The following is a 14,185-nucleotide window of genomic DNA, read 5'->3' on the forward strand; positions in this document are numbered from 1 at the left end:
GGAAAACTTACACATCCTTTCCCTACTTGGCTCTGAATGCACTGTCAGGCTGCTGAGAGAGTTCGGCAGGGGACTGCCATATGAAGGGCTTTAATTGACACTTTTGTGTTTTCTCCTCTCCTGAATAACAATAACAGCTAAGATTATTGAGGAATTGCCGTGAGCCAGACAGAGTTCTCAATATTTTACATATATTAACTCACCTCATGCCAACAGCACTTGGAGGCTGGTATTTAAAAAAAATATTAGCACATATTCATTGCAATGAATCGATGGGGTTCGTTTATGATACTCTTGTGCACGTGCGTCATACCCTTTGAGACTGGTACTCGTATTGTCCCTACTTGTGCAGATGTGAAACCTGATCCTGAATCCTTCTAACAGGACCCTCCTAGTCCTGACTCCAGCCCTTCATAGTCCAAACCTCAGCCATGGTTCTCGTCTGTGGGACCCCGGCCCGGCACAATCTTCCACAGGAGAGCCATCCTGCACTAGGATTTACTAAAATGTCTCTTTTATATTTAAATCATTATTGGCATTTTCCAAAGCACTTTCACATCAATATCTGAGCCAGATAGAAAGGTATTTTTTACACCCATTTGACTGGAGTAGAGCTAGATGTCTTAATAGGTATGGAAAACAAGATATTAGAAACAAGATCCCCCTGATGTGGGGCCCACCTAGAAGCAGGTCCAGAGGGGACGCCTCCTCTGCCACCAAAACCTTTCCTGGATTTTTTTTTTAAAAGAGAAAAGAAACTAGAACTTCTCCAGAGTGGAAAACGTGAAGAAACGACCCTGCTTCTGCCTCTGGGGTGCTCAGTCCTGTGTTTTGTTTGCAGTCACTGAGAAGGAAGGAAGGGCATGGCCAAAAGATGCCCTGGCTAATTGGCTATGCGCTAAGGCCAGCTGCAGGGGCAGGCAGCCTCTCCTGAGCTGTGCTGAGCCTTACACGGCTCAGGAGTGGGCTGTGTTCTGGCTTCTTCCAGTGCTTGAAGCGGAGGGAGGGAGCTCTTTTTTTTCTTCATTTTTTTCTTTTTCCCCCACTTCCCCTCCCCATCCCCATTCCTCCTGACTCCCTCCACTCCCACCCTAAAATCTGTGATGATGGAGGCTGAGAAGCAGGGAAAGATTGATAATCAGCCTCATTATTACCAGCATTACATATAATTATAGCAAAACCTCACTCATTCGGATCAATTGAGAGGAAAATCAGTTTAAATTCCTGACAAGTTGGCAGATTACTTTTAAATTACGATTTTATTGCTTCTAAGTCACACACGTGAATAGTTTGTGTTCCAAGTGCCTGCAAGCTAATGGTTACTAAGTGGGGATTTTTAGAAAACCTGCGCTAAAAGACTCTTTTGTAATTAACACCCCGTTAATATGCTAATGACATCCCGACTATGCTTTTTAAATTACTTGAAAACAGATGTATCTTAAATAGGCTCAATGCTTCTCTCACCGGCTTATTTGCTTAACAAACCTTCTTTATTTTTTGGTAAATCAGCAAATACAAACTAGTTCATACCATGAACAGTTTTTTTTTTAAATATTCCTTGTGAATGTATAAAGATTACTGTGTATGCAGGTATGAACGTGCCAGGGTACATGTGTGTGGAGGCCAGAGGACAACCTCAAGTGTCAGTCTTCAAGCTCACCTGTTTGAGACAAGCTCTCTTTGGTGGTGGTGGTAACAATGATGATGGTTACATTAGTTTTGACAGGTTAGCTAGCCTAGGAGCTTCCTCTCCTGGCTCCGCCTCCCTCTCCTGCCTCCTCCTCCCATCTCCAGGTAGACACTGTGTCCAAGTGGTTTCTGGGGATTCCAACTCACATCCTCATCCTCATAAAGAAAGTGCTAGTATCCACTGGACCATCTTCCCAGAGCCTGATGACCGTTTAATCACCACTCTTAATTGATTATGTCATATGGTTGTTTTTTTGTTTTGTTTGTTTTGGTTTGGTTTTGGTTTTCCGAGACAGGGTTTCTCTGTAGCTTTGGAGCCTATCCTGGAACTAACTCTTATAGACCAGGCTGGCCTCAAACTCACAAAGATCCGCTTGCCTCCACCTCCCTAGTGCTGGGATTAAAGGCATGTGCCACCACGGCCCGGCTGATTATGTCATAAGTTAATAAGACTATATTGCTTTTGATTAGGAACCGGACTTATAAGACTTCAAGAACCACCTTGGTTTATAAAAGAGGGAATGAGTGCAGAGATGGATCTGCTCAGGGTCATGCAGAGCAAGATTCCAGGCCTTCTGATTCCTCGAACCAAGCATATGGTGCTCATTAAATAATGCCTATAGTCAAGGCGCTCTTTGTGAATCTATGCTGCTATTTCCATAGCAACTACTGGCTTTTTTTTTTTTAAAAAAAAAAAAAACCTTTTGGAGTGCTATGTGCCAGACTCCATGGCAAACCTTTTAGATAGACCCATTCCCTCAGGAGGCCACTGTCTGTTTTGTTCCAGCTACAATCTGGGACAGAGAGGTTTGTAAGGTAAGACTTATCCCCATTGGGCAGATCAGCAAACAGAGGTTCCTGATGAAAAAATGGCTCTTTCAAGAGAGCCTGCTGTGAATTACTACAGCCAGTAATGCGCGCAACTTAGAACAGGGGTCTAACCTCACACCATGTCTGTCTGCCTCTACTTAGATGGTTTTGCTCACAAACTACTTTTGCACCCAGGACCAATTATAAGCCTGCTTGGTCCATATGGGTATAGTGCTGCCCCTAACAAATGAGATGTTTCAGGGAATCCCACTAACAAAGTCTGTTGGAAGCCAGGTCCATATTCTGGTACCATGTATTCTACGAGCTCTTCTGACCATGGACACAAATGGGAGTTTGAGGCGGGTGCTGAGGGTGCCCACTGAATAACTTTTCATTGCTGATGTCTTTGAACATTAGTTCTGCCCGCCACAGCTCTTTCGGCCCTGGCTTCTAGCTCCCTGGGCTTCTTGTTCAGTTCCTCCCTGTCTCTGAATAAGGGTAGCCTTTTCTAAAGACTGTAGTAATCTTACATTGCAGTAAGTATATTTCTATACACTGTTACCCCTGGCTTCATCTGTTCTGGGATTCTAAATATCCAAATTTTTCAGATCCATGCAGTTAAACTCAGCATGAGAGAAATTTCCAGAAATAATGGAGCCTCAAATGTTTTCAAGGCTTTGCAGCTGATGTGTGTGCTCCAGGAGGCCAACAGGGGACATGTCCTATGCACACCAAGTTTGTGGCTCTTCAGTGAATGAATGAATGAATGAATGAATGAATGAATGAGCGAGCAGGCATTCACTCATCCATCAAGGGAAACACTTCCCTGCTCTCTGACTTCTGCTCTGTTCTCCTCATTGCTGGAGCTGAGAAAACACAGGTACTCTGTACCCCAAGCCCTCCGTGAGGCTGCTTCCCCATCACCCTCATGACCGGTAAGATGGAAGAGAGAGACAAAGATGCTGAGCCCCAGAAATGAAACTCGGGCAAACAGCCTAAAATATTTATTAAGCACTTTCCCTGCCAGTCTTCTGACTTCTTGTAAATGTTCTTTTGATTTAAAGATCACAGCCTTTTCCATTTTTAGAGTTCAAATATTAATTCTGAAATCCTAACAGGACCCTGAGTCGACCTTGAGCCTGAAATCCTTGCTGGGCACACCCCTGGTCCTCTTCTAGGCACTGCAGCCGACTCGGGACTCTTTAACTCCAAGGTGAGAAAACAGGAGTTAGGGGTTAGCAGGGTCCCTGCCCAGTGCTCGCGGCAGCCTCATGAGCATCTGCCTGGGAAGGACGTGCTAACCTGTGACTGTCTGGAACCTATGCTCCTCCGGGAGTCAAATCCAGGTCATGTTTACTTCAGCATGTCCCAGTGTGCAGTCTGGCACTTTAAGGCAGATCTCCCTCTTGTACATACAGAATTCCAGTCACATTTAATGCCAGCCTCCCAACACGGTGTGGAAAGGGGGAAGAGACTTCTATAGAATATTTATAATTTTCCATGCTAAAAGAAAAAAAAGAAGAAAAACCCCTTACAGCTAACAACTTACAACTGTAGGTGAATGCTTACCCACTCAAAGTGGATAGCAGGGAAGGGGAGGACCCCGTGGTTTAGCTCCCGTCCCCGTTCCTCGTTCCTCTTCCTGCCCACTCGGGGTTGCTCGGGAACTGAGTTTGAAGATGCCACCCATTCCCTACACCCTGGCCAGGCTACATATGCTTTCCTAAGCATCCCCAACAGTCACTGGACGGTGGGAACAGATGGCCTATGGGATGCTGTCTGACTGTGAGAACTCAGCTCCGTGACAGAGAAACCAGAAGAAAAGTGTTTACAGCCGGGGAGTTTGGGGATCACAACTAACGGAAGAGCAATCAGAAATGGTAATAAAAACTTCTCCGGAGAAATTCCCTAGGGACCTGTAGCCTTTGTGGAGCACAGCCACAGCTATAGCCTCTTCTCTCTGCAAGTGTGCACCTCTCACAGTGTGGCCTGCAGAAGTGGATGCTGCTTACTGTCCAGCCAACCCCTGCCCCAGAATGGAAAACTCCAGCACATATTGAAATAAAATGTGATTCACCTAGGGGATGGTCCTTTGTGTGGTCACTTGTCTCCTTCCTCAGGTGAGAAAACATAAGAGCTGCGAACTATAAACAAGTTACAAATAATACAAATAGGCATGTAAGCTGCTCTTACAAATAACTCATCCATTTCATTTCTGGGACTCTTTCCTATCTCCTAGCCCGCCCTCACTCTGGCCCCAGGTGGGCGTGGTCATACAAGGGAAGGTGGCCCTGGCCTGAGTCACCTAGACTCAGATCTTGCCTAAACTCTGCTCCTCACTGGTAGGATGACCTTGGACAGTTTGCTCAGGCTCTCTAGGGTTCTGCTTTCCTGTCTGCAAAATGAGGAAAAATTGATAATCTCCTAGGAGCCCAGAGAACACTAACATATGCATGCATGTAGGGCCCAGAGAGTGCTGGGCACACAGTAAGTGTCTGGTAAATGCTGATGATTATTGCCACTCTTGTGAGGATGACTGAGCTAGGATTGGGTCCATCTCAAGCAACACAAGTCCAGGAATTCTAAAAAAAAAAAAAAAAAAAAAAAGTCTGCTATTTCCTGAACTCTGTGTCACCTGCTTTTGCCCAGGAAGGGAAACAGCCATTCCCTTCAGTAGCCACATCAGACACCCAGGGCTAAAGGCCCAGCTCTCAGCAGATGATGAGGCTATCTTGGGGGAAATGAAAGATTTCTCTTTCCACAGTTTCTTCTCTTCATTATGATTGTTGTTATATTGTAAATGTTCAGAAAATAGTTTATCCTAAATATGCTCCTTCCTGCATCTCATACACGGTTCTTTCTTCCTACACAAACCCTAACCACTTACGCCCATGGTAGCTTTCAATTAACCACCCACACATGTGCAAAAGGAAAAATGTGTTCTGGAAAACACACACACACGTGTGTATACATACGTACACAAACGCTGCCACAGACTCTCCTCTGTGGCTACTCTCAAGTTGATAGGGGGCGGTTTCCAAAACCAGATGGGTCTGTGATTGGGTCCCTAAGAAGCCACAGTTAATGGCCCAGAGGTCATTACTGCTCATAAGCTATTCTGCAGTTTACTTCTCATGGCCAGGCCGCTGTGCCAGCAGCCACCCGTCCATGATCAGCCTGGTTTTCCAGGCTGGAGTGAGGCAGACTGCTGCCCCTATCCCTGCAAAGTCAGTGTGCCAGCTTCCAAAGCTGTGAGGCACCTCTGCAGAGCACGGACCAGCAGCCCAAACACCTGGCTGCAAGGGCCAACTGTGTCATGTTCTAGCTATGAGGGTCCTTTACCTCCCAAAGTCTACACCTGCTCTTCTCTCAAAGAAAGAGAACAGCAACAGGTGTCAGTGTCAGCCTGCTTGCTGCTGGGTTGGCCAGGGCAGAGCACTCACACTGACAGCTGGTCCCTGTCTTGTAGGTGCTTGTCACTCTCTGCACCTTCTTTTTTCTCCCCTGGGATTACTGCACACTTAGATGGGGTATCACAAGCTTTGTCTTGAATCTTCTAAGGGAAAGCATACTGGGAAAACAAGGCTTTTCCTCCTCCATTGGCACTTTGCAGGTCCCTATGAGCATTGAACTTTAGCCACATCATAAGCATGACCCAGACATTAATGTTCCTTCCCAACAGTGACATGGCTGCCCTAGAGATTCTTACAGGACCCCAGAACCTTCTGTGGCTCCATTTGCTATTATGTGAAAAGGCAAGAGTCATCCAGCACAGTAATTATGAAGGCAGAGGCATTATGGCCTCAGGTGATGTCCTCAGGCTTCCTGAGCCTGTAGCGGGATCGTCCTCCTGCACTGCAGGTTCTTAGAACAGAAGGGACAGAGTCCTTTGGCTCTGAATGTAGGTGTCCTCTTAACTTGCTCATACAAATGAAATGAAAAACATCAACAGAAACAAGCAAAATAAGTCATTCCTTCCTTAGGGATGACAATGAGAAGCACCACTAGAAGCTTTAAAAAAAAAAAAAAACTTTCCCCATGTGATAGCAGATCTGATATAACAATTAACAATTACACTAAATACTGGAGCCTCCACAATTATTAAAATTGAAGCCAGCAAAATGTGTGGGTTTTTGCAGAGTTAGTTGTACTTTTTTCCAGATCTCCAATTCATTATTCTACAATAATATCTGGTATTTAAATTGATTTGCATGTTGGCTTCTGAGCAAAATGGGAAGGATGGAAATATTGATTTGTATTTGGTACCAAATGTACAGATAATAGTTTTCTCATGTGCTAGCTATCTTATTTAATTCTCAAAGCAAAACTCTAAGAATGAGATTACAAATCCCACTTTAGAGATGGAAGATGTGAAGGAAGGTCTAGAGAGGTTCAGTAGCTTGCCTGAGATCACACGGACAAACGATAAAACAGTAAGGACCAACGTCAGCAGTCTCATCCTGCCTGTCTTTCGATCCCTTTCTCTCTCACCCTCTCTTTCTCTCTGTCTCTGTCTCTGTGTGTGTGTGTGCGCGTGCATGCGTGCGTGCTTCTGTTTGCTACAAAGCAAGTCTTCTAAAGTTGAGTTAGAGACATCTCTGGAAACACTTTGCTACTCCACACTCCATCACCTTGGACTGACTAATCTTGGCCTTCTTTTCGGCCTCATCTTGGTGGCTACTCAAATGAGACATCCTCAGCTCTCCCTAAGGTCCTTGAGTTGCTAATATTTCACAGTTCCAGCAAGCAGCCCCTAAAGAATCTTAGACTAGTTCCTCCTTCTTCTTCTGTGTTGAAGCCGTCATCGCATACAGCATCTCGAGAATCAAGCTGAACATGAACACGCCCCTCCAACAACCAACCTCACGTGCAGAGGGAAAGTTGTTCTCAGCCCCGGAGGGAACTGAGACAGGAGTGGAGAAGGACCTGCCTACAACCTGGAGGCTACATGTCAGGCATATTACCAGCCACCACTCTCAGTGATCAAACTAGCCTAAATAACTTGTGTTTTACCTTGGATCCATTCCCATGGTTCCTTGCCTTTGGGCCCAATCAACAATCTTCTAATGCTTCTGCCACTGTACACAGTACAGCATTACTGTGTACATCTAAGGGGCCTGCCCCAGTGCAAAGGGAGCCCGAACGCCTGGCCTCTGCTTGGCTCATACAGTCACTGGGTACACTCTGAAGGAATGAGACACCTCCTCACCCAAAGCCTCCAAACCAGGGACAGTCATGTGTCACAGTGCTCGCTGAGGATTCAGTCTAGTACAGTGGCAAACTTTCTTCCCAGGCCTTTGGATAAATCGGCTCTGTTCACAGAGGAGGTCATGGGAGCAGGGCCTCCACTTCTTAAGACCTTGGAAATCTGTCTGCTTTACCATGCCTGCCAGAATCCATCCAGCACAGCCTGACTTTGGTTCCCAAGAACATGAACTCAATGCCACCACCAGACACATGAGAAGTCAGTTGGTTTGACTGCTGGTTGCATTTACACATGGCTGGCTGGACTCCTCCAGTCCCTGAAGGGAGGGGGTCCTCAGGACACTTTTGCCTGGTCATGCAGGCAGCCCATGAACTCAGTCTCAGGGGGAGTGAGTGACTACCCTGCCTGGCTTGGCTACCTAGAGCCTCTGTTGGCAGGGTCTGTCTCTTAAGAGCCTGGCCTTCCCTACCCCCAGCCCTGGATCTCGACCCCTAGAGCGGAAATGATGACAGCAACCCTTGCTGTGGAATTGGGGGCAGCAGCAGGGGAGGAGAGAAGAGGCTATTAGCAAATCAAAAGAGAAAAACGCAGGGGGGGGGGGAAGCAGGGTGGCAAATTAAAGGGGCATGTTTCCTTTTTGAAAATCCAATTGTAAAGAAATCAGCTTTTAAGTAAAAACAACCTTGCCCATGTTGCGAAGTATTTACAGCACTTTTTTTTGCCCAAGCAAAGCCTTTTCCATCACTTGTTTTTTCTCATTACAAATTAAATAATAGGTACGTCTTAGCAATCTCCCTCACCCTCACTTTTCACACCCACAGGACGTGCGGGGTTGTAGTAGAGCGCTTCATCTTTGTTTGGTTTAGACTCTCGGAATACCCCGGGCCCTTCTTCTGATATGCAAACATGCCTCTACCTTGGGACCATTCCCTCTTCTGCACGGATAAGCACCCACGAAACACGGGTACACGCACTGCACATGCTTATGAACATACATGCCCGCCTTCCAATTCCAAGCTACGTTATCCCGTTTCTTCCCTGCCTCTCCCGGACAGGTTCCCACTCACATCGTGAAGCCCAAGTGAGGTCCTTACCACCAAAGCCGGTGGGAAACTTCATGAAGTGGGAATAATTTCCATACATGTTTGCTGCTCAGTTCATTCCTCTGCCGCGCTTCTGAAGAGTACAACCTCTCTCGGCTCCCAGGCACAGCCCGGCTTTCTTCAACTTGGGCTAACAAGAGTGGCCATCGCTTGCTAGCAGCCGGGGAAGCGCAGGCTGGGCCAGCCCTCTGGGATTAGTCAGGAATCTGCCTCTAGATCCGAGAGTCCACATAGTGTTGAGAGGCTGTGGCGGCGGCAGCAGCTGGTGCCTGTCAGTAATCACGCATAATGCTGCCGCCACTGCTACTCTTCTTGCCTCTTGCCACCGCCGCCGTCGCTGCTGCTGCTGCTGCTGCAGCCGCCGCCGCTGCCGCCGCCGCCGCCGCCGCCGCCACCACCGCGCCTGAGATCCTGTTGCTAGTTTGATTAACTCTGGGCTGGGCTGCTGTGAGCGACTCTTCCAGCTCCCCGCGAGTCCCCAGAGGTCCCTACCGGGTGGCACAATCTATTAGCTGGGAACCAATCGATGTGTGAGTGCCCTAGTAGGTCAGGAGAGAGGGGGAGGTGGCAGCCGATAGAAGACTCTTTAGGTGCCTTTTCCTTGACTCGCACCCACAAAAAATCAATGGGGTTTTATTAAAATGCATTTTCTCACTCTGGCTCCTCTCTGTCCAGTGCACTCGTTATTTGATCTGTGAAAGGGAGCGGGGGTGGGGGCCAAGAGAGAACAGAGCCCTTTCATAAGCACAAAATTAGAAAAGCATGAGACTAGATGCCCAAAGACGAAAAACTAAAATAGAGCAGCCTTTAGATTTGGGCTGGGCCCCTCCCGCTTGGGTGGCCAGTCACAGTGGTCCGGGCTCTAACATTGGAAGCCTGACAGAGTAAGTCAAAAGACCAGGGCAGGTTCACAAGGAAGCATACAGGTAGGAGGCGTTCTGCAGGTAGGAAGGGGATGTTGCCTCCACAAAGCGCTGATGTTTCACTGCTGGGGTCGGGGGTGGGGGGGGTGGGGGGGGGTGGGGGAGGGTGGGGGGGAGGATAACTTCACCTTGAGCACCTCATTGTGCTATCTGCTCAGGGATCTTATGTGCTCTCTCATTGACCCAGAGAGCCAAGCCACGGAGGGAAGTCTAAGTACCTTTGGTGTTCGGGTCTGATGTACTGATTCCCAGGGAAAGCACTGCCCAGTGTAGATTTGAATACCTTCAGTGCTGGGGTATACTACCATCCCCTAGCATCTCTAGAGTGCATTCTCCACCCTGCTTCTCCCCACAGCTTCGGCGTACACAATCTCAGCTACTCTTTGAAGTCACAGAAGAGACACTCACGGGGTTTGTCGCTGGAAGTTCTGACAAAGACCTACCATGCCAAACACAGCCATGCCTTTTCTAGATGCTCTCAGTTCTTCCAGAGAGTGCATGCATGTATCACGAAGATTTCATGACTATTCAAAACATCCAGGGTGCTGGGGAGACAGCTCCATGAGTAAGAATGCTTGATGTATATGTTTGTTCAGATCCCCAGTGCCCATGGAACAAAGCTGAATGTGGCCATGTGCAACTATAATCCCAGCACTGGGGGGTGGGGGTGGAGACAGGAAGATTGATTGATGGGGCTTGCTAGTCACCAGCCTAGCTGAAGAAGAAATGGTGAGCTTTGGGTTCAGAGAAAGACCTTGTCTCTGAAGAGCAGAGTAGAAAGTGGTAGAAGACACCTGACATCCTTCTCTGGTCTCTGAATTCACATACATGGGCATGCGCACTTTCATACAGACCTACACCGACCAATGTGTACACACGCGCACCACCTTGTTTCCAATAATGTCACTTCTATAGACACCCGCAAGGAAGAGAAAGGAGGTCAGACTTGCACGACTACTCTACTGTGGGCCAAACTGTTCTGGGAGCTGTGATATGAAGGCGATGGGCACGCTGTGAGTACTCTCCCCAAAGGCCAGGGTCACAGGACGAGAACTGAGGGGTTACACAAAGGGCGAAGGCTTCTCCGGATACTGTGCAGGACACGGATGGCCAGGGAGGTCAATCAAACCAGAGCACTATTGGACAAAACCAACATTTGAACTCGAGAAGAAACCACAATGAAAACTAAGGGGAAAAGTGCCAGAGGCAAGAACAAGATTGAGATGACAAAAGAGGAGGCCATGAAGGGGACCAGAGCAACAGCAGTCAAGAAGGAGGGTCACACAGTGACAGTGGGGAGCTGTGTGGAGTCTGGTGTCCCTGTGGGCGGACGCTGGGTCTTAAAGCACTAACCAAGGGCTGGCTGGCTGGTGTAAGGAGAGCGGAGCAGCTCCCTGGAGGCCCGCTTGCTCACATGGGCCAGCATCTGGGCTCTACATGTTAATTCCCAGAGAACTAACTTTATAAAACCTCACTCATGAATGCTAACCCTTCTATACATCCCTCATCCAATTCCTGGATGATTGGTTTGGGGGCCTTGTCTACCTGTATTCCTCTAAAATGAATATTTTTAGGGCATTCCTTCCTCATTCCAGATATTCCAGAATATGCTTCTGTTAGCCAGCATATCTCTTATGCCCATTTCATGACTTTGGAAAAATATAACAGATGGCCTTCCATATCTTATCCAAGACATTAATCAAAATGTTGAGAGGACTAGAACAAAGATAGCATCTTATACCACAAGAAAGTCTGTCCCTTGGTGCCAAGTCTGAGGCCAGTTTTGCCACAAATCCCAACTCTACTGCTATAGCCCAGTGAGACTGTAAATTACCGAATCTCCCTGGGCTGTGAGAATGCATGGAACCCACAAATGCTCACCACTTAAACTATGTCAGAAGCGTGATACATGTGCCACGTGTACTAGCTAATTTGAGGATGGCAGTGAGGGTGGCATGCAGACTTCAGTGAGGCTCTTCAGTTCCCTTTCTTTAAATAAGCTCCATCCATTCTCCTCTTCGATGAGAACCAGAAATGCAATCTACCCTACCACCTGTTCCCAATTGTCTGCCTTCCCCACCGTGGTGTCTGAAGCAAGCGTCTCCATCAAGAGCAAACCACGTTTTCTATGATATGCCTGTCAGAACGGAGACACGTTGTTTCAATTGGCTGTTTGATGATTCCAGGCTTGCAAGGGTTCTTCTAAGTAATCTGATGCTCAGAAACTGTCCTTTAAAATGCCCACTCAAGAGCCCAGCCCAACACTAATGTCAGATGATCTGTTGGTGGTTTTCGTCTCTTGTCACTGTTAGGTATGTTTTTCGACTTCTTTTTCTCACAGAAAAGGCAAGCTACTTTGTAAAATGTTTTCATTATTGTGTGTGTATGGGTGTTTTCTTGAATGTTGTGTCTGTGTACCGTGTGTCTAGTACCTGGAGGGATCAGAAGAGGACGTAGGACCCATGGACCGAACATCTGGATGCTGGGAATTGAATTCTGAAAGATTCAATTCTCTGAAAGAGCAGCCAGTGTTTTTAACTATCAAACTATTTCTTTACTCCCAGAATAAGCGTATTTCTTTTTTTTTTTTTTTTTTTGGTTTTTCGAGACAGGGTTTCTCTGTAGCTTTGGAGCCTGTCCTGGAACTAGCTCTTGTAGACCAGGCTGGTCTCGAACTCACAGAGATCCGCCTGCCTCTGCCTCCTGAGTGCTGGGATTAAAGGCGTGCGCCACCGCCACCCGGCTATAAGCGTATTTTTTAAGCTAGCATGGCGGCCTCGCCATTGTATCTCAATAGAACCTTTGAGGTAGATAGAGAAAAACGCTATGGGACAGTTGACCTGAAGTCCTGGATCCATACAGCTCGGCCACTTTGCATCTTTCTGGTCTGAGGCAAGCTGGACTCTGGTGGGAGGGGGGGGAGATACACATGCTGTCCATCCTATTGGAGTCCTTGAACTTTGTTTTGTATAGGTCATGTATGACAAGAACTGGGCATGTGTTCACTAGGATACTGTCAAGTAAATTCAAAGAAATTAATGCTTTCTTGGTTTTTTTCTCACTCTATCCCTTTTTTGTGGGTTCCTTCAGTATGATTTATTACTCATTTTCATTTAGTTTTTCCCATCTGCCAAATTCATTCAAGTTCCAGCTCAGTCCCACACCTGTATAGGAAAATCTTGCCCTGTCTGTGTCTGACAAAACTCGCCGTCAGGTGACATTTCCTAGGTATGGGCCTGCCACATCCCCAGTAGAGTGGAGCTGAGGGCCTTGTGGTCACTGCATAACTGTTAACTCTGCAAAGACAGTGCCAGTGGATTTTGTGAGCGATTCTGACACAAATGCCAATAGATATTTAATAAATATGCTGCATCAAAAAGTGGTTGCCACGCTTGCAATAGTGCCAGTGGACCACTAATACATAAGGACTCTTTCCCCACAACCCCTTCCCAGAGGCTCACGGTCCACCCAAAACTTCCTACCAGGTTCAAAGAAATGTGGACATTCTTTTCCGTTTAGTCTCCACAGCCCCACTGTGTCTCACCCCAAACCGTCAGTGGTGTAACGAAGGTATCTGGACTGTCCAGCATGTCCGACAGAAGCCCTCCCCAGACAGCTGCACGAACTTCAGTCATTCCAGTGTCTCCATCTGTTAGGAAATTCTCATCACAATGTCAAATGAATGGCCAAACGCTCCTTGTCTGTAGAAGGAACTAGGTAATCCATTCAGGAAAATTCTGAGCTTACTTTTTGCCAAGGATAAAGGTCCTCTTAAATGATACACTGAACTTGTATTAATGAGCTCTGAGAAGGGCTTTTGATTAAATGAGGATATGCATTTGCCCTGTAACATTAAGTGTGAACTCAGCCAATGAATCTTACATTTAAAAGCCTGATATCTCTGGGTAGTTTGTTTTTCTTTTGACCAATGGTGATATAAAATATTATTTTGTAGCAAACACAGCTGAAAACCTACAGTCATTCACTTGATGATTACCAATAAACATTAGGTACAGGAACCAGATGTGCTGGTCTCATAGTGAAGGGGTGGGTTGGTGAACTTTACCTTTATAACAGTATGTTGAGTTCCAATTTGTGTTCCCAAATGCTAGAATTATTATCTCAATTTTATAAATGAAAAAAATTGACATCGAGGTGGTGAAATTAGAGAAGAAAAGACAATTACTCAAATATATATTCTTTATTACACACAGACAGACACATTTTGAATGTGGCCTCATCACTATCAGTGACAGAGTGGATATAACATCAGGTTGCTGGGGCTGGAGAGATGGCTAAGGGCTAAGAACATTTGTTGCTCTTGCAGAAGACCCAGGTTGGGTTCCCAGCACCCACATGACAGCTCACAACATCTGTAACCTCAGTTCCAGGGGCTGTGATGCTCTTTCTGGCCTCTTCATCCACTACACAAACAGTGCACAAACATATGTGCA

The 14,185-nt window shown here is 46.7% G+C and overlaps 1 protein-coding gene across 2 annotated transcripts in view; it reads right to left on the minus strand.

The window, feature by feature from the left end:
• Positions 1 to 9,230, minus strand: part of Rxrg (retinoid X receptor gamma) — a 42,500-nt gene extending 33,270 nt beyond the window's left edge. Inside the window, exon 1 of one of the 2 annotated variants that reach the window (XM_038349155.1) lies at positions 8,773 to 9,230. In XM_038349155.1, the coding sequence (XP_038205083.1) occupies positions 8,773 to 8,848 (76 nt within the window). In that variant the 5' untranslated portion in view covers positions 8,849 to 9,230. The remainder of the gene's footprint in view (positions 1 to 8,772) is intronic. The other variant, XM_038349156.1, reaches the window with a different exon arrangement.
• Positions 9,231 to 14,185: the final 4,955 nt, after the last annotated feature.

Source organism: Arvicola amphibius, chromosome 12, assembly GCF_903992535.2.
Source record: "Arvicola amphibius chromosome 12, mArvAmp1.2, whole genome shotgun sequence".
Taxonomy (NCBI): domain Eukaryota; kingdom Metazoa; phylum Chordata; class Mammalia; order Rodentia; family Cricetidae; genus Arvicola; species Arvicola amphibius.